Raw genomic sequence first — 20,145 nt, forward strand, 5'->3', positions numbered from 1 at the left:
CCCTGGATCCGGTAAAAGTCTCAGTGCTGTGGACATCCTTCTTTCAGTCTACAGTCTGCCTCCACCTGGGGTTATCTTAGGATCTTTGGTGACTTGCTGTTGCCTTTATGATGCAGCCCAAACTCCCCTGGAAGACTTCACAGCCCAGCCTCACTCCCCAACACCCCTGCTCCTGCTTCCCAAGCTTGGGCCACATTGGGCTTCTCTCCCTGGACACGCCTTGTCTCTGCTCCGGCCTCTGCCTGGGATGCTCTTGTCTCCAGTCCCTGCCTCTGCAAACTCTGCTCACTGCCTCCCGTGTGAAGCTCTTCTCAAGCTTTGCCTTGGCAGAATTGATCTTTCTCTCCTCTGTGCTAGTGTGGTGCTTTGTCCTCACTGGGTGGAGCATTTATCAAATTATGTTGAAGTTGCTAATATTTCTGTCCTACCAACCAGATTATGGACTCCTTTAGGGCAGGAATTAGGTCTCAAATCTGTCTCTATTGAAAGCACCTAGCAGAGGGGCTGGCAAATGAAAGGTGGTTGAACAATCCTAGTTAAGTTAAATACTATTTCTTCAGACTCCCAAGCCAGGAATTCCCTGGTGACAACTTACTCAAATTGAGGGCTGGTAGGGAGGAAAGAGACTCATAAGTAGACACACAAAATCTGAGAACCATAATAAAAAAATTTCCTCCCAAACTTCAATGGAAATTCTGGGAGAAAAAGATAAGCAAAATCTGGGGGCTGTCCTTCACAAATCTAAATTCTTTCAACATAATAATGTACCATGTATAATTTAAGTTCATAAAAACCACCATGGTTAGTGTTTTAAAGTTAGAAAATGTTAAGGCATTTGAAAATGCATGAAGTGAATGAATGTATGTGCACAGAGGACAAATAAATGTCTACTATTTATTGAAGTATTATTTATACAAAGAAAAGTGCACAAATCATTAAGTATACAGCTCCATGAATTTTCACCAAGGGAATACAGCCCTGTAACCAAGATCCAGTTCAAGAAGCAGAACATTTCCAAACACCCAAAAGCCCCCTAGTGCTGTTTTGCAATCACTGCCCTCTCCCACAAGGGGAACCATTATTCTTACTTTTAAGATCTGTTTTGCCTGTTTCGATTCCTTGTATAAATGGAATCATACAATATGCATACATTACAATGTATACCTATGTGTACACTGTATACATACTTACAATGTGTTCTGTTTGACTTCCTTCACTTAATATTATTTTATGAGATTCAACCATACTGCTGTGAGTAACAATAATACACCCTAAATCTGTAAGTGTGAATGTTTCTTAAATTGTATAACTAATGGAGCTATAAGGTGCTGAACTGTAAGGACCCCAGCATCTCTTCATTCTAGCCAAGAATTACTTAAAAAAACTTTCCATGTTGTAGTAAGGCCCAAAATTGTCATGTTTCTAAACTTTTATGAACTCTATGAGATCTAGTCAGAAACTTATTCAGTAAATATTTCTAGAATGGAATGAAGGAATACATGCAGTGGAATCACAAAGCACTTTTTCAGGGGAGAAAAAAAAAAGCTGAGCAGGGACAGACACCAGAAGTTCACTGAATAAAACTTTTGCCACATGATCAATTTTAAATCAGTCTAATTTTCTGAACTCTAGGTACATTTTTTGCATATTTTGGTGCTTCATTTTTGTCATTTTCATAAACATTTAAAAACAGGTTTGAACAAAACTTTTCCACTATTTCACATTGTCCTAACCACGGACTTGCTTGCTGAAGTGGGTGAGAAAAAAAAAAATGGAGTTTTGCCCCCATATTGTGGAAGCAATATGGCAGGAAGAATTTCAGACTGAATTTGTAAAACAAATATAGCAGAATCATCTGTTGGCCTCCAATTCTGAAAGCACAGGTCCAGCATGCAGCAAGCTGTACCTCTATGTTGTTTTGTATAACATACATTTATCACACAGTGCCACTATACAACTATCCACAACTTCCAAGTTTGCCTACTCTCCTATGAGCACCTACCTTGGGGATTAAAGAAACCGGTCATCCAAAACACATTGGGCCTCCCTTCAAATATCCAGGTGGAAAACTGAGCATTTCTTTCCAAAAGTTCAGTAAACCAGAAGCCCAGTGTGGATGAATCCCAGGACACTCTTTTCCAGATCTGAGGTATACGAGCATCATACATATTGTCCAGAGCATCTCTCAAGTTCTGGAGGAAAGGTCAAGTTAAAATATGAGGAAAAGAAAAACCAACAAAAGAGGGAAACGACTACTGAGACAATAATAGCTCACCTCACTCATAATGATCGTTCCTTCAATGGCCAATTTTAGATCACTCAGGCTACTGCGAAGTATTGAGATGACTTTTTGCATTCTGTCAATTTCTTGTCTGAGAAATATGTTCATTGAATTAAGATGTCCCATCTTCATCAAACGAGCTTTCACCTAACACAAAGCATGCAACACAATGACTGCCACTTCTTTTCCAATGACCTCTCCTTTCTCTATTCCTTTTCTTCCTCTGGATGTATCTCTACAAGCCCAAATGAACTCTAAAATATCTCTTGCAGCACCAGATTTGCCATTAAATTCCCCATTTTCTGGGCTTCAAAAACTACTGTTCAACTAAAATGATTTTTATTTCCTACTGATTGTACTTAGTTGATAATTGGAAATGTACTATGAAAAGCTGAAATAAACTTGTACCATTTTTCCCTTTCAAATGATTAAGTACTAAGTGTCAATTAAATATCCTTTTGCAATCTAACCTTTATAAGAGCACAGTTTGGAATACCTTTTTTTCATAGTGCCTGCAGAATTGTTATCAGAAATGTCACAGACAGTTAATATAGCCAAAATCTTTACAGAGCAGTTACCAATAAATATGATTGGCTGCAGTTTCCTAAGGTCACTATTGCCCTGGCTAGGGTGACTAAGGATGAGTCTTTCCTAATCTAATCAATGAAAATATTTGACTTTGTGGGAGGGCCATTAAGCACCTGTTCCTTCTTGTATATAATTTATTGGCCATTTTGAAGAGATCGATATAAAAGCATCTGGTTGTGGGAACAACAAAATATAACAATTATTTGGATATAAGCCAATATATATACACATTTCAATGTAGTGACATATGCCCAAGAAAAGATTGACTACGAATATTGGCAAGAACTCATAAAGAGATCTGAACTTTCTGCTGGCCACAGTCGAAGAGATGCCAGGATAGGAGGGGTAAGAATAGACACATGGAGTGGGAGAAAATTTGGAGTGAGGTACCAGTCCGCACAATCACCAGAAAGCCAGTAAACTGTAGCATTCTCTGCTGGAGATGCCCACTACCTCTTCTTTTTTATTTTTTATTTTTTGTGGTACGCGGGCCTCTCGCTGTTGTGGCCTCTCCCGTTGCAGAGCACAGGCTCCGGACGCGGAGCCTCAGCGGCCATGGCTCACGGGCCCAGCCGCTCCGCGGCATGCGGGATCTTCCCGGATCGGGGCACCCACTGCCTCTTCTTGAGTTATGCAATATTAGAGACAGATGGGCTTCAGGCTCATCTGGACCATCCTCCTCATTTTACAGAACAGGTTTTCTGGCATGGTGCTGATGTTTCCTACTCAGCAATGAACACCTCTGCTTAACTGCAGCTGGGCAACTTCTAGTGTGTGAGGGATGAGAGGGAAGCAGTGATGTAAAACTGAACACCTGGACGGGACTACCTGTGCGGGTAGAGCAAATGATCTTGAAATCCCAGTCAAACACGCCAGTGGAGGGCCCTAACTCAGTCTGCCATACCAACCTTCAGGTATTCACCTAAATTCCTGGTTCTAGAACTTCCATTTTTGCAGGCTCTGCTGCCCGGTTCTCATCTTGAGCCCCTCAGCCTCCAGGGGCTAAAGAGCCTATGTAGCATTCTCTTTAAATCAGGACTGCTTTGTGGAAATTCACACTTTAAGGAAAAGGGAAATTATGGAAATGCTTTTGCAACCGGCATTAGAAATTAAGCCCTGGTGTTGGCTACACTATCAAATCAATAGCCCGGGTAGCTTTTAGTGTGCTAACAGCCCCAAACAAATCGCCTTGCCCTACTTAGGGTTTTAAAAGAGAGGCTTCCCTTGCAATAGACACATGCTTAATATGTCTTAAAACTTAGGCTCTAGAAAATCTAACTTTAGCACTGATTTTACTTGGAGTATGCTTATTGTTCCAGCCTAAAACTGTCTTTCTATTAATAAGTGAAAGGTTTGCTGTGGTCTTATTTAGAATTTTTATTATGTTTCTGAAACCAGGTAGTCTTTTCTACACGAATGTTTTTAAGTGAACAGTATAATGACATTTCAATTAACTAAATTCACTTTACAGCCACATTTTTCAAGACACATCTCTTCTGTAAAATAAAGGACACTAAAAAGTAAGTGATCCTGGAAGAGGAAGCTGTTTTAGATGTCTCTTGGTACAAACTCCCTCCCATCTAGCAATCCGTTTAGGGACATCCCTCACACTCAGTTCCTGCTGGGATGTTGCCGGAACAGAGATCTTGGTGAACTGGCCCCGACTAACCCTGAACAGCTCAAATTACCCCAAGGGTCTTGAAATCCTCTTCTGGTAATACCAACCTGCGGTCTAGTCATACAGAGTAAATTTTATCTCGCTTTCACATGCCGGTTTTTAAAATCTGTGAAGACAGGTATTATGCCTCACCTGTCTTCTGAAGATCATTTACAATGAACCACAGAAAGTATGTGCTTATAATACCTATCCATTTAAAAAATATTTTCTCCCCTGACTATAAACATCTCTATGTGAAGTCATTGATTTCAGTATCTTAGCCAAATCCTTGGTACCCATCTACACAACGGAAGCAAAAATTGTTTTAAGAAGCAAGAAAACGTTTTTTATTGTTGGGGGCACTCACTGCAGGCAGGAGGGCTGTAGCCCAGGTAGCCTCGGGGCTCCCAGATGATAAGTGCATTTCTCCCAGACTTGGGGATGCAGGACAGGGTAGACACAGGACCGTAGTCATACCTGCATTAGGACATCAGCCTCTCACTTTTTGGTTGAAAAGCTAAACTTGCCTCAGCCCAGCCTAAGGCTCAGGTGAAGCTCTAACCCTCAGCAGTGAGGGGTGGAGGCTGAGAACAGGAGAGAGGAAGCCCTGGATGGCCAGAGGGCACGACCCTGTTTTTCTTGCGGGAAGAAGGATGGTGTATTACAGAACTTTCAGACTGTCCAGAAATTTTACCACAATTAAAGATTTATTTAGATGAGTTCTCGAAGTGCGGCCTGGGACCCCTGAAGGCCCCCAGGTTCCTTTTAGGCGGGTCCACAAAGTTGAATTTTTTTCATAGTAATACTACGACACTATTTGATTTTTTACTCTCCTTCTCTGGGGAGTGTACAGTGGAGTTTACCAGAGGCTACATGACCTGTAATACCACAACAGACTGGATGGAGAAGCAGATATGAGGATCCAGCTGTCTTCTATTAAACCAGACATTAAAGAGATTTGCAAAAATGTTAAACAATCCCACTTTTCTCTTTGAATGTTTTTGTTTTGGAAAATATACTTATTTTAAAAATATAAATGTTATGCTAACATGTGATGGGTTTATTAATGTTATTTCACAATAAATTAATAAATATTTTTGAAAATCTTTAGTTTACATTTCTAATATGTTAAATACCAGTAGTTATAATCCATATAAACAAGAGCTATTTGGGGTCCTCAATCATTTCGTAAAGGGGTCTTGAGATAAAAGAAATTGTTTTGAGAAAAACTGATGTTGATTAACAAGCAAACATCTGGGAGGTTCAAGAAGTAGAAACTTATTGCCATCCAAACTGGGTAGTGAATTCATTTAAATGTCTTGCTTTCCTATAACCTGGCTGAGTGGACTGAGAGATTGAAAAGTATGTAGGGCAAGAGACAGAAAAAAGGGCTAAATTTAAATAATGGACAAAGCAGGCTTGGGTAAGAGAGGTGGGGAGAGATTCTCAGTCCAGAGGATTAAGATATCTGGAGACCCAAAGACAGAGGAACCCAAAGATGGGGAAAGGGTACAGAAAAGGCAATTGAGAGACAAAGTGGAGTAGAAAAGTGCAGATTATAATTTTGCAAGATGCTTGAGCAAGGGTAAGAGAGAGAAGACCAAAAGGTAAAAAAGAAGAATTGAGCAGAGGGAGGAAGGGACCGACTGAAACATACTGTCCCAGGACTGTGCTCAGCCTTGTGGAACCCAAAGACAGCCCCGTGCATCAGGCAGAAAGGGTATCTCACCTCATGTGGAATGTAATCAGGAGGCAGCTTGCTCAGCATATCTTCCGATAACTTATAAACAATGGCTTCCCGGGTCTCTCCCATGCCACCTCCACTCTCTTTGGGTTGAATGTTGGTAATTGTTTCAAGAACAGCAGAAGCAGTGTTACTCTGATACCTGACAAAAAGAACTGAACTGTTCAGAATGTGGCATGGAAACATATCTTCAGAGATAATTATCAACGTGAAAATTAAATTATGAATAACTTAAATCAAATCCAGCCAAAAAGGGGGGAAAAAGGAAAACTTTACCATCAACATACAGGAATGAGAAAACTAGAGGTCCATTCTACTTCCTCCTATTAGGACACCAAGAACATCTCAGAAATGAAAGCGCTCCATCTTCGGGGAAAGAGTCCATGAAAGTCCTTAATAATCCAAAGCAGTGCTAGCCAATCTTGCTGTAGCTAACCTCACGCTGGACAAGAAGCCCACCTCCTTTTATTCTCCCCTACTTATGGACTGGTCCTAAGAATCTGCCATTATAGACAATTTGTTTGCTTGAAGAGCACTGCTCATATTTCTTCACTGAGTTATAAATTATTAAAATTTCTTTGGTCTTTTCTGTTTTGTTTCTTACTTTCCCACTTGTTTTATGATTTCCAAAGTGTTCTATTGGCACCACTTATCTAAATGCAGCTACCCATCTTTAAAATTCACATATTCAATAAAGATTGACAATGCACCAGGCACTGAGCTAGGTGTTAGGATATGGTAGTGAATAGCTCCCTGACTTTGTCCCTTTCTTTAGTGGAGGAGGGGGACATTAGTCAATACCACTGTAATAAGTGCTATGGAAAAGAAGAACAGGATGCTTTAAGATAGTATAGTCTCTCTCTCATTCTCACTCTCCAGCTCTTTTTTGTTCTGTTTTGTTTTGTTTTGCGGTACGCGGGCCTTTCACTGTTGTGGCCTCTCCCGTTGCGGAGCACAGGCTCCGGACGCGCAGCCTCAGCGGCCATGGCTCACGGGCCCAGCCGCTCCGCGGCACGCGGGATCCTCCCGGACCGGGACACGAACCCGTGTCCCCTGCATCGGCAGGCGGACTCTCAACCACTGCGCCACCAGGGAAGCCCTCTAGCTCTTGTTATGAATTGACCAGATGCTCTGAGGAGCACGAACTTAGTTTGGGTCCCAAAGTTGCTCAGTCGACCAGCAGTCTGAACACACAGATATGGGGTGTGTGTGTGCGCATGTGGCGGTTTACTCTAGAAGATCAGGGAGGTTCTCTCTTAAAATGTCATATGTAAGCTGAGACCTGAAGAATAAGCAGGTCATCCAGGCAAAACAGAGTGGAAGTGGGAGGCAAGAGAGGATATTCAGATAAGAGGTAAGGCTTGGAGGCGAGAAGGACTTCACTGCATTTGAGTAACAGAGACAAGGCCAGCGATGCTGGAGCCAGAGAGTTAGAAGCAGAGATGAGGATGGAGATAAGGTCAGGGCCAGACCATGCAGGGTCATGTGGGCTGCTTTAGGCAACCACAGAAGACTTCCCAAGCAGGGGTGCAGCATGACCAGATTTAAATTTTTCTGTCTTTCTTGAACTCCTAATTTACCATCTATAAACATTTCACAGTTAAACTGTTTTGAGTTACTGTTTTGTTTGTAAATTTTGTCTCTTGTTCAGATGTAAACCACATTTACATCTCCTTTCGTAGACGTTAGAGGCAAATTTAAAAGGAATCCAACAAATGCTTGAGATTAGTGATTTGTTTTTCTGTTTTATTTCCTTGGACATAAAATAAACCTTGGTAATATGGCTATATGTATAAAAATTTTAATGTGCTTGCCTTTTAATCTAGCAATTCTACACCTAAGAATTCATTCTAAAGAGAGAATCAGACATTTTAATTTCTGACAGTACAGTGCAATTGTTACCCTGAACAACTCTCCTGAAAATAGCTAAAAATGCTGGATAAGATAGGAAAAACATTACTGAACTGGCAAGAAACTAAGAAATCCAGAGGGTCGAACAAAATATAGAATGAAAACTGGAATCCAGAAACATAAGCCAGATTTTACCAAGGGAGCATCAACTAAGGCCTGGCGTTCTTGTGCGTCTGTTGGGATGGTACAATGAGAGAATAGGTAACCCATATGCCCAAGGAAGAAAGTCTAATAGGAAACTCCTACATAAATCTGGGACTTCATAGGGCTAATCACTTAGTATCAAAGTCAACTAGAAATAACCCACCTGTCAGAAGGGGATGGTAGGTAAATGGTTCTACCTAGCTTGGTGGGGAAAAAAAAAAACTTTCCTAAGAATTCTTAATTTGTGACATTAATTAGCATTCATTCATTTACTTGTGTGATTTGAAAAACCTCAAGGTAAAGATTTATTTTCAGGTGGTCCCAGGAAGATACAGGTAGCATCTGGCGGATGTTAACGTAAATCTTTCCTGGAACAATATGCCTTCGACCCAAGTCTCAAAGAATCCAACAGTTAATTTCCAATAAACATGAGCTCACAGTCAGGAGTTAAAAAACTCATAGAGAAACAGGCACTGTGAGCAAGAGCCAACTAAACAAAAGGAAGCAGAACCAGACCTGCAAAGATCTCCGATAGTGAATTTTCAGGTGCACATTATGTTTTTACTATATTGAAGAATAAAAAGGTGATTGAAAATATAAGTATGAAATGGAAACTATAAACATGAATAGCATATTTGAAAAAGAGCCAGATAGAACTCATGAAAATTAAAAAAATTAAAACCTGCATTAGTTTTTTTTAATTGATGCTGTAACAAATTACCACAAAATAAGTGGCTTAAAACAACATAAATGTGGGACTTCCCTGGTGGCGCAGCAGTTAAGAATCCGCCTGCCAATGCAGGGGACACGGGTTTGATCCCTGATCCGGGAAAGATCCCACAAGCCGTGGAGCAACTAAGCCCCTGCGCCACAACTACTGGAGCCCGTGCGCTCTAGAGCCCGTGTGCTGCAACTACAGAAGTCTGTGCGCCTAGACCCAGTGCTCCGTACAAGAGAAGCCACCACAATGAGAAGCCCGCAAACTGGAACAAAGAGTAGCCCCCGCTCGGCGCAACTAGAGAAAGCCTGCGCGCGGCAACGAAGACCCAATGCAGCCAAAAAAACAAAAAACAAACAAACAAAAAACACACATAAAGGTATTATTTCACAGTTCTGCAGTTAATAAGTCTGATATCGGTCTCACTGGGCTAAAATTAAGGTGAGCAGGCTGGGTTCCTTTCTGTAGGCTGTTGGGAAAGACCCATTTCCTTGCTCATTTGAGTTGTTGACAGAATTCACTTTCTTGCAGTTGTAGGACCATGGTCCCCAATTCCTTGCTGGCTGTTAGGTAAGGACCCTTCCTAGATTCTAGGGTCCATCTGCATTCCTTGGTTCATGGTCCCCTTCCTATATTTTAAAAGCCATCAATGGCAGGTCAAGCCCCTCTCTTTGAATCTTTCCTCCTTGTATCATTTCATCTCTCTGACCCACTCTTCTGCCTCCTTCTTCCACTAAGAGCTCATGTGATTAAATTGGGCCCACTTGGATAATCTAGGATAACATCCCCATCTCAAGGTCCTTAACCTTAATAATATCTATAAAGTCCTATTTGTCACATAAGGTAACATATTTGCAGGTTCTGAGGTTAGGATGTGGACATCTTTGGGGGAGGTGTCTACCTAATAACAGTTAGCGATAGCTTAAACAGCAGATTAGATATAGCCAAGGAAATAATTAGAAAACTGGAAAATAGATCTGAAGACCTCATCTAGAATGCTGCAGAAGGGAAAATAAATGGGAAATATAAAGAAGAGGTTAAGAGGCATGTAGGCTAAAGTGGTAAGCTCTAACATACATATCAAAAAAGTTTCAGAAAGATAGAAAAGGGAGAATAAAAAAGAGATAATAACTGATGAAATAATGGCTGAGAAGTGATGAAAGATTTGAATCCTCAAGTTCAGGAAACTCAATGTATCCTAAACAGGAAAAACAAACAAATAAGTAAATAGAAATCCATATGTAGACATATCACCATGAAAATGTTTAACATCAAAAACAAAGACATGGGGCTTCCCTGGTGGCGCAGTGGTTGAGAGTCCGCCTGCCGATGCAGGGGACACGGCTTCATGCCCTGGTCTGGGAGGATCCTGCGTGCTGCGGAGTGGCTGGGCCCGTGAGCCATGGCCGCTGGGCCTGCGCGTCCGGACCCTGTGCTCCGCAACAGGAGAGGCCACAACGGTGCGAGGTCTGCGTACCACAAAAAAAAAAAAAAAAAGGTCCCCTTCTGCCTTTTCTTATAGCATATGGAATGAGAGTATTACACCTTTTTTTTTTTTTTACATCTTTATTGGAGTATAATTGCTTTACAATGGTGTGTTAGTTTCTGCTTTATAACAAAGTGAATCAGTTATACATATACATATGTTCCCATACCTCTTCCCTCTTGCATCTCCCTCCCTCCCACCCTCCCTATCCCACCCCTCTAGGTGGTCACAAACCAACTAGCTGATCTCCCTGTGCTATGCAGCTGCTTCCCACTAGCTTTCTATTTTACATTTGGTAGTGTATATATGTCCATGTCACTCTCTCACTTTGTCACAGCTTACCCTTCCCCCTCCCCACATCCTCAAGTCCATTCTCTAGTAGGTCTGTGTCTTTATTCCTGTCTTACCCCTAGGTTCTTCATGACATTTCTTTTTTTTCTTAAATTCCATACATATGTGTTAGCATACGGTGTTTGTCTTTCTCTTTGTGACTTACTTCACTCTGTATGACAGGCTCCAGGTCCATCCACCTCATTACAAATAGCTCAATTTCGTTTCTTTTCATGGCTGAGTAATATTCCATTGTATATATGTGCCACATCTTCTTTATCCATTCATCCGATGATGGACACTTAGGTTGCTTCCATGTCCTGGCTATTGTAAATAGAGCTGCAATAAACATTTTGGTACATGACTCTTTTTGAATTACGGTTTTCTCAGGGTATATGCCCAGCAGTGGGGTTGCTGGGTCATATGGTAGTTCTATTTGTAGTTTTTTAAGGAACCGCCATACGGTTCTCCATAGTGGCTGTAGCAATTCACATTCCCACCAGAAGTGCAAGAGTGTTCCCTTTTCTCCACACCCTCTCCAGCATTTATTGTTGCTAGATTTTTTTGATGATGGTCATTCTGACTGGTGTGAGATGATATCTCATTGTAGTTTTGATTTAAATTTCTCTAATGATTAATGATATTGCACATTCTTTCATGTGTTTGTTGACAGTCTGTATAGCTTCTTTGGAGAAATGTCTATATAGGTCTTCTGCCCATTTTTGGATTGGGTTCTTTGTTTTTTAGTTATTGAGCTGCATGAGCTGCTTGTAAATTTTGGAGATTAATCCTTCGTCAGTTGCTTCATTTGAAAATATTTTCTCCCATTTTGAGGGTTGTCTTTTGGTCTTGTTTATGGTTTCCTTTGCTGTGCAAAAGCTTTGAATGTTCATTAGGTCCCATTTGTTTATTTTTGTTTTTATTTCCATTTCTCTAGGAGGTGGGTCAAAAAGGATCTTGCTGTGATTTATGTCATAGAATGTTCTGCCTATGTTTTCCTCTAGGAGTTTGGTAGTTTCTGGCCTTACATTTAGGTCTTTAGTCCATTTTGAGCTTATTTTTGTGTATGGTGTTAGGGAGTGATCTAATCTCATACTTTTACATGTGCCTGTCCAGTTTTCCCAGCACCACTTACTGAAGAGTCTGTCCTTTCTCCACTGTACATTCTTGTCTTCTTTATCAAAGATAAGGTGACCATATGTGTGTGGGTTTATCTCTGGGCTTTCTATGCTGTTCCATTAATCTGTATTTCTGTTTTTGTGCCAGTACCATACTGTCTTGATTACTGTACCTTTGTAGTATAGTCTGAAGTCAGGGAGCCAGAATCCTCCAGCTCCATTATTCGTTCTCAAGATTGCTTTGGTTATTCGGGGTCTTTTGTGTTTCCATACAAATTGTGAAATTTTTTGTTCTAGTTCTGTGAAAAATGCCAGTGGTAGTTTGATAGGGATTACACTGAATCTGTAGATTGCTTTGGGTAGTAGAGTCATTTTCACAATGTTGATTCTTCCACTCCAAGAACATGGTATATCTCTCCATCTATTTGTATCATCTTTAATTTCTTTCATCAGTGTCTTATAATTTTCTGGATACAGGTCTTTTGTCTCCTTAGGTAGGTTTATTCCTAGATATTTTATTCTTTTTGTTGCAATGGTAAATGGGAGTGTTTTCTTGATTTCACTTTCAGATTATTCATCATTAGTGTATAGGAATGCCAGAGATTTGTGTGCATTAATTTTGTATCCTGCTACTTTACCAAATTCATTGATTAGCTCTAGTAGTTTTCTGGTAGCATCTTTAGGATTCTCTCTATATAGTATCATGTCATCTGCAAACAGTGACAGCTTTACTTCTGCTTTTCCAAATTGGATTCCTTTTATTTCCTTTTCTTCTCTGATTGCTGTGGCTAAAACTTCCAAAACTATGTTGAGTAAGAGTGGTGAGAGTGGGCAACCTTGTCTTGTTCCTGATCTTAGTGGAAATGCTTTCAGTTTTTCACCATTGAGGATGATGTTGGCTGTGGGTTTGTCATATATGGCCTTTATTATGTTGAGGAAAGTTCCCTCTATGCCTACTTTCTGCAGGGTTTTTATCATAAATGGGTGTTGAACTTTGTTGAAAGCTTTCTCTGCATCTATTGAGATGATCATATGGTTTTTCTCCTTCAATTTGTTAATATGGTGTACCACACTGATTGATTTGCGTATATTGAAGAATCCTTGCATTTCTGGAATAAACCCCACTTGATAATGGTGTACAATTCTTTTAATGTGATGTTGGATTCTGATTGCTAGTATTTTGTTGAGGATTTTTGCATCTATGTTCATCAGTGATATTGGCCTGTAGTTTTCTTTCTTTGTGACATCCTTGTCCGGTTTTGGTATCAGGGTGATGGTGGCCTCGTAGAATGAGTTTGGGAGTGTTTCTCCCTCTACTATACTCTGGAAGAGTTTGAGAAGGATAGGTGTTAGCTCTTCTCTAAATGTTTGATAGAATTCGCCTGTGAAGCCATCTGGTCCTGGGCTTTTGTTTGTTGGAATTTTTTTTTTTTTTTTTTTGCGGCATGCGGGCCCCTCAGTGTTGTGGCCTCTCCCATTGCAGAGCACAGGCTCCGGACGCGCAGGCCCAGTGGCCACAGCTCACGGGCCCAGCCGCTCAGCGGCATGTGGGATCTTCCCGGACTGGGGCACAAACCCATGTCTCCCGCATTGGCAGGCGGACTCTCAACGACTGCGCCACCAGGGAAGCCCCGGAATATTTTTAATCACAGTTTCAATTTCAGTGCTTGTGATTGGTCTGTTCATATTTTCTATTTCTTCCTGATTCAGTCTTGGCAGGTTGTGCATTTCTATGAATTTGTCCATTTCTTCCAGGTTATCCATTTTATTGGCATATAGTTGCTTATAGTAATCGCTCATGATCTTTTGTATTTCTTCAGTGTCAGCTGTTACTTCTCCTTTTTCATTTCTAATTCTATTGATTTGAGTCTTCTCCCTTTTTTTTCTTGATGAGTCTGGCTAATGGTTTATCAATTTTGTTTATCTTCTCAAAGAACCAGCTTTTAGTTTTATTGATCTTTGCTATCGTTTCCTTCATTTCTTTTTCATTTATTTCTTATCTGATCCTTATGATTTCTTTCCTTCTGCTAACTTTGAGGATTATTTTGTTCTTCTTTCTCTAATTGCTTTAGGTGCAAGGTTAGGTTGTTTATTCGGGATGTTTCCTGTTTCTTAAGGTAGGATTGTATTACTATAAACTTCCCTCTTAGAACTGCTTTTGTTGCATGCCATAGGTTTTGGGTCATGTCTCCATTGTCATTTGTTTCTAGGTACTTTCTGATTTCCTCTTTGATTTCTTCAGTGATCACTTCGTTATTAAGTACTGTATTGTTTAGCCTCCATGTGTTTGTATTTTTTACAGATCTTTTCCTGTAGTTGATATCTAGTCTCACAGCGTTGTGGTCAGAAAAGATACTTGATACAATTTCGATTTTCTTAAATTTACCAAGGCTTGATTTGCGACCCAAGATATGATCTATCCTGGAGAACGTTCCATGAGCACCTGAGAAAAATGTGTATTCTGTTGTTTTTGGACGGAATGTCCTATAAACATCAATTAAGTCCATCTTGTTTAATGTACCATTTAAAGCTTGGGTTTCCTTATTTATTTTCATTTTGGATGACCTGTCCATTGGTGAAAGTGGGGTGTTAAAGTCCCCTACTATGAATGTGTTACTGTTGATTTCCCCTTTTATGGCTGTTAGTATTTGCCTTATGTATTGAGGTGCTCCTATGTTGGGTGCATAAATATTTACAATTGTTCTATCTTCTTCTTGGATCAATCCCTTGATCATTATGTAGTGTCCTTCTTTGTCTCTTCTAATAGTCTTTACTTTAAAGTCAATTTTGTCTGATATGAGAATTGCTACTCCAGCTTTCTTTTGGTTTCCATTTGCCTGGAATATCTTTTTCCATCCCCTCACTTTCAGTCTGTATGTGTCCCTAGGTCTGAAGTGGGTCTGTTGTAGACAGCATATATATGGGCCTTGTTTTTGTGTCCATTCAGCCAGTCTGTGTCTTTTGGTGGGAGCATTTAATCCATTTACATTTAAGGTAATTATCGATATGTATGCTCCTATTACCATTTTCTTAATTGTTTTGGGTTTGTTATTATAGGTCTTTTCCTTCTCTTGTGTTTCTTGCCTAGAGAAGATCCTTTAGCATTTGTTGTAAAGCTGGTTTGGTGGTGCTGAACTCTCTCAGCTTTTGCTTTTCTGTAAAGGTTTTAATTTCTCCATCAAATCTGAATGAGATCCTTGCTGGGTAATCTTGGTTGTAGGTTTTTCCCTTTCATCATTTTAAATATGTCCTGCCACTCCCTTCTGGCTTTCAGAGTTTCTGCTGAAAGATCAGCTGTTAACCTTATGGGGATTCCCTTGTATGTTATTTGTTGTTTTTCCCTTGCTGCTTTTAATATTTTTTCTTTGTATTTAATTTTTGACAGTTTGATTAATATGTGTCTTGGTGTGTTTCTCCTTGGATTTATCCTGTATAGGACTCTCTGTGCTTCCTGGACTTGATTGACTATTTCCTTTCCCATATAAGGGAATTTTTCCACTATAATCTCTTCAAATATTTTCTCAGTCCCTTTCTTTTTCTCTTCTTCTTCTGGAACCCCTATAATTCGAATGTTGGTGTGTTTAATGTTGTCCCAGAGGTCTCTGAGACTGTCCTCAATTCCTTTCATTCTTTTCTCTTTATTCTGCTCTGCGTTAGTTATTCCCACTGTTTTATCTTCCAGGTCACTTATCCTTTCTTCTTCCTCAGTTATCCTGCTATTGATTTCTTCTAGAGAATTTTAAATTTCAGTTATTCTGTTTTTCATCATTGTTTGTTATCTCTGTAGTTCTTCTAGGTCCTTGTTAATCATTTCTTGTATTTCCTCCATTCTATTTCCGAGATTTTGGATCATCTTTAGTATCATTACTCTGAATTCTTTTTCAGGTAGACTACCTATTTCCTCTTCATTTGTTTGGTCTGGTGGGTTTTTATCTTGCTCCTTCATCTGCTGTGTATTTCTCTGTCTTCTCATTTTGCTTAACTTACTTTGTTTGGGGTCTCCTTTTCCCAGGCTGCAGGTTCGTAGTTCCTGTTGTTTTTGGTGTCTGCCCCCAGTGGGTTAGGCTGGTTCAGTGGGTTGTGTGGGTTTCCTGGTGGAGGGGACTGGTGCCTGTGTTCTGGTGGATGACGCTGGATCTTTCTTTCTGGTGGGCAGGACTGCATCCGGCAGTGTGTTTTGTGGTGTCTGTGAACTTATTATGATTTTAGGCAGCCTCTCTGTTAATGGGTGGGGTTGTGTTCCTGTTTTGCTAGTTGTTTGACATGGGGTGTCCAGCACTGGAGCTTGCTGGTCGTTGAGTGGAGATGGGTCTTAGCATTGAGATGGGCATCTCTGGGAGAGCTCTTGCTGACTGATATTATGAGGGGTTGGGAGGCTTCTGGTGGACCACCAATGTCCTGAACTCGGCTCTCCCACCTCAGAGGCTCAGGCCTGACACCTGGCCAGAGCACCAAGACCCTGTCAGCCACACAGCTTGGCCTTCTAAAAATGCCTCAAACATCCACGGCATAGAAGTATGATTTTCTCCTGTTGTAATTCACTCAGGAAAGTTTCTAGAGATCCAGTGGTGTGGGCATGTCAAGCTCTCCCTTTTACAGCCATGAATAAGTTGCTGTATCTGGTCCTCCCTTTCCAGTCCTTGCAGACTGGCTCTATTAGGTCACTCTTCTGACGCTCAGCAAGGCTGCTTACCGCTGCAATCAGCAACTCATTTCCCACCTTCTCCTCTGCAGTTAGGATGCCTGGCACCTCACAGGGCAAAGCCTGCAGCCGTCCTTGTTTGCTGCACCATGGAACTGAAACACTAGCTCTTCTCCGTTCTCAAGCCGGCTGAGTTCCCAACCTGAGACGCTTCTGTCTTCAGCATTTTTATCAACTGATTGGCAGGTCAAATCATTTTTACTGATTGATTGGCATCAGAATTCAAACCTGCATGTCCAGACAACCGCATCCTCTCCAAAAGTCATAGCTAAGGTAACTGCAACTGCCACCAGGCTTTACATGCTGGATTTTGGGTCGGATATGGTGATTATGAGGGTCCTGTGTCAGAGCAGTAAATGTTTGTAACCCAACCAGAGTTGGGGCATTAACTCCACATGACCTTTAAACATATGAATTACACAATAAGGGCAATAAGATAAAAGGTGATTTTTAACAAATGAAAATTGATTTTGTGTAATTTTACATATAATTTTAATTTTTAAATTAATTTGTGGTGAGTAGCCTCTATTCAGATGTTGTGGTTTTAGAGTATCCCAAAAGACATTTATTTTAAAAGTTGAAAGATGAAGATGTCAAGCACATACACAGTTGAACACATGAATAGAAAGCAAAACATTCTGGTAAAATGGCACCAAAGGCACTTGAATCCATCCCTAAATTTTGAAGTATGGTGTTATCCCAGTTTTAAAAAGTCATACGAAGTACAAGAAAAATGCAAATAACTCTAAGCGGGGAAAACCCTATGAAAATAGCTGATGGGACAACAAAATGAAGTCATCAAAGGTGAAGGATCCACATGCTGTTATATGCATTTTTCAGAAATCTAATTTCTATGTGATTCATAATATTCCATGATCTCATTGTAGCTTTAGATACAGTAAAGATAGAATATATGGGTGAATTGCTGTATTAGACAAGATGTAGGTGTCACTGTCATTGACATCTTACTAAGTATCATGAAATACAACATTAAATCTCTGACTTTATCATGAACTCCAAGTACCCACATTTCCATTGACTCCTAGGGCTCTCTGTTTCCTAAGTCAAACAAACCCCAAGCCTAACTCATTGTTTTAATTCTCTCTTTCCCTTCATGTGAACTGTTTCTTGCCCCGTCTCCTTCAACAATGTCTTCGCCGAACTGCCCAGCTGCCCAGCTTACGAATTCAGAGATAGCTTCCTCCTGATGTCATATTCCCAGCGCTTCTTGGTTTCCAAGTCCTACTTCCAAATCACTTCTAGCATCCATCTAGAAAATTTCAGCATCTTCATCCCACTGCCTTCAGAACTGTCCCAAACTCTTTCCCATGACACCCAAAATCTTCAAAAGCCAATCCCTGCATTTGCATCAGCCTCGAGGTTAAGTGACACCTCTCTTCAAGCCCCTCCCCCCACCATGCTCTAGGCACATTGGACTCGGTTCTCCACACACATCATACACTTTTACATCCTCATACCCTTCCTTGGATTGTCCCTTTGTGTAGGTGCCCTAATCTATGTCTTTTTTTCTCACTGAGCTTAATTGTTTTATTTATTTATTTTTAATTGTACATATTGCAGGTGTACAACTTGATGATTTGATATACGTACACATCCTTCCTGCTCATTATCTTCCTCTGTCCTTGCACTCTGTCCTTCTTGCTGCTGTTCCCCCCACCCCCATACTGCAGTCACTTCCTCCCCACCCCTTCTCTAGCCTGAGAACTCCAGCACATCCTTTAAGGTACGACTGTCTCACTAGCTTACTTTGATCCCTAAGCTGGGATTTATTACTCCTTTGCCTTTGCTCTCACAGCAGAGTGTATAATCCCTCCTGATTTTAGAGTTTACCATATCGAATTGCACAACTATCTGTCACTCACCTATCTTCCCTAATAGACAATGAGCTCCAAGGGTAAGGACTGCCTCTTACTGATATTTGTATCCCCAAGCTGGCTAGAGAGTATGTTCTCAATAAATATTTGTTTATTGAATTGAGGCCAGCTGGCTTGGATTTTTTTTTTTTTGGCGGTACGTGGGCCTCTCACTGTTGTGGTGTCTCCCGTTGCGGAGCACAGGCTCCGGACGCTCCGGACGCGCAGGCTCAGCGGCCATGGCTCACGGGCCCAGCCACTCCGCGGCACGTGGGATCCTCCCGGACCGGGGCACGAACCCGCGTCCCCTGCATCGGCAGGCGGACTCTCAACCACTGCGCCACCAGGGAAGCCCGGCTTGGATTTTATTAAACCTCAAATATAAAGGAGAGCAACTCTCCAATATTTAAAGGGCATGAAAATTTAATTATTTGTTCCTTCTTATGGTAAAAGTATAGTATGTTATAGTACTATCCATTTCCTGGCACCTTTCCATATACAAAGGGAAATATATACGTATACTCCTCAAAACACAGGCGAATCAGATAGATATAATTTAAATATGATTATATTTAAACACAGATCTTTAAAGTTTAAAGAGAAGAAAACGGCAGTAAATTCCCATTCATACTAAGGAAATCCTAGCTCATTCTTTGCACCTGTTCTAGCTACAAATAAAAAAGGGGAAAGACCCCATATCTGGGATTCTCAGGAGCTCTCTCGGCTCACCTCCATCTTGAATCATTTCTGGAAACACGCTCTGCACCAGTGACTGGGTGCCAACAGCGCACACCAGCATGGAAACGACATGCTTGCTCTTGGCTGGCACTGATCACGTTCACCAGCGCTTCAGGGAGGGGTTGATGGATATGCTGCTGCTAGATTTCACCTAAGAAATCATTTTCATGAGGGTGATTTTATTTTTTATGAGGTGATCTGAAAACAGTCCTCAAGCTATGGATGGGGGCACGAAGCCCTGAAAAGCTGACCCATTTTGCATAAGAACTGGACAAGCTCTCCAGATCATTGTTCCACCACATATTTTATTAGGCACAGAATGCCAGGGCTATATAGCTTACCTTTCTTTTTTCCACAAGGTGGTTTTCTGTTTGCAAAGATAGGAAAGGCAGAAGCCTAGTTAGCTAGCTGTAATGGAGAATTGTGAGTATCTCTATGTGCCTCAAAGTCCAAGGGCTTTCAAGAAAACAGTCCCCATAGACACTCTGAGATGAGGAACAGGAACTATAATACTCCATGAGCTTTGGTCCCGAGATACTTCTAGAAGAAAATCTCTCTTTGGGGTAAATATGGGAAGTGGCTCATATTGGACCTGCAGCTTTGTGGTTTGGGGGAGATGTCTAAGTCATCTCTGTTGGGTGGGATAGTTGGGGTCAAGAACAATAAAATGGGGATTCCCAGGTGGTGCAGTGGTTGAGAGTCCGCCTGCCGATGCAGGGGACACGGGTTCGTGCCCCGGTCTGGGAAGATCCCACATGCCGCGGAGCGGATGGGCCCGTGAGCCATGGCCGCTGAGCCTGCGCGTCCGGAGCCTGTGCTCCGCAACGGGAGAGGCCACAACAGCGAGAGGCCCG

General features: G+C 41.2%; 1 protein-coding gene across 1 annotated transcript in view; it reads right to left on the minus strand.

Annotated features, from left to right (window-relative positions):
- Positions 1–20,145, minus strand: part of DNAH8 (dynein axonemal heavy chain 8) — a 323,816-nt gene that overhangs the window by 12,761 nt on the left and 290,910 nt on the right. Inside the window, exons 89-91 of the mRNA XM_029243162.1 lie at positions 6,256–6,412; positions 2,276–2,428; positions 2,003–2,192 (exon numbers count right to left, since the gene is read on the minus strand). Of these exons, the coding sequence (XP_029098995.1) occupies positions 2,003–2,192; positions 2,276–2,428; positions 6,256–6,412 (500 nt within the window). The remainder of the gene's footprint in view (positions 1–2,002; positions 2,193–2,275; positions 2,429–6,255; positions 6,413–20,145) is intronic.

The sequence above is a fragment of the Monodon monoceros genome, unplaced genomic scaffold, assembly GCF_005190385.1.
Source record: "Monodon monoceros isolate NGI ecotype Baffin Bay Population unplaced genomic scaffold, NGI_Narwhal_1 Super_Scaffold_3, whole genome shotgun sequence".
In the NCBI taxonomy this organism is placed as follows: domain Eukaryota; kingdom Metazoa; phylum Chordata; class Mammalia; order Artiodactyla; family Monodontidae; genus Monodon; species Monodon monoceros.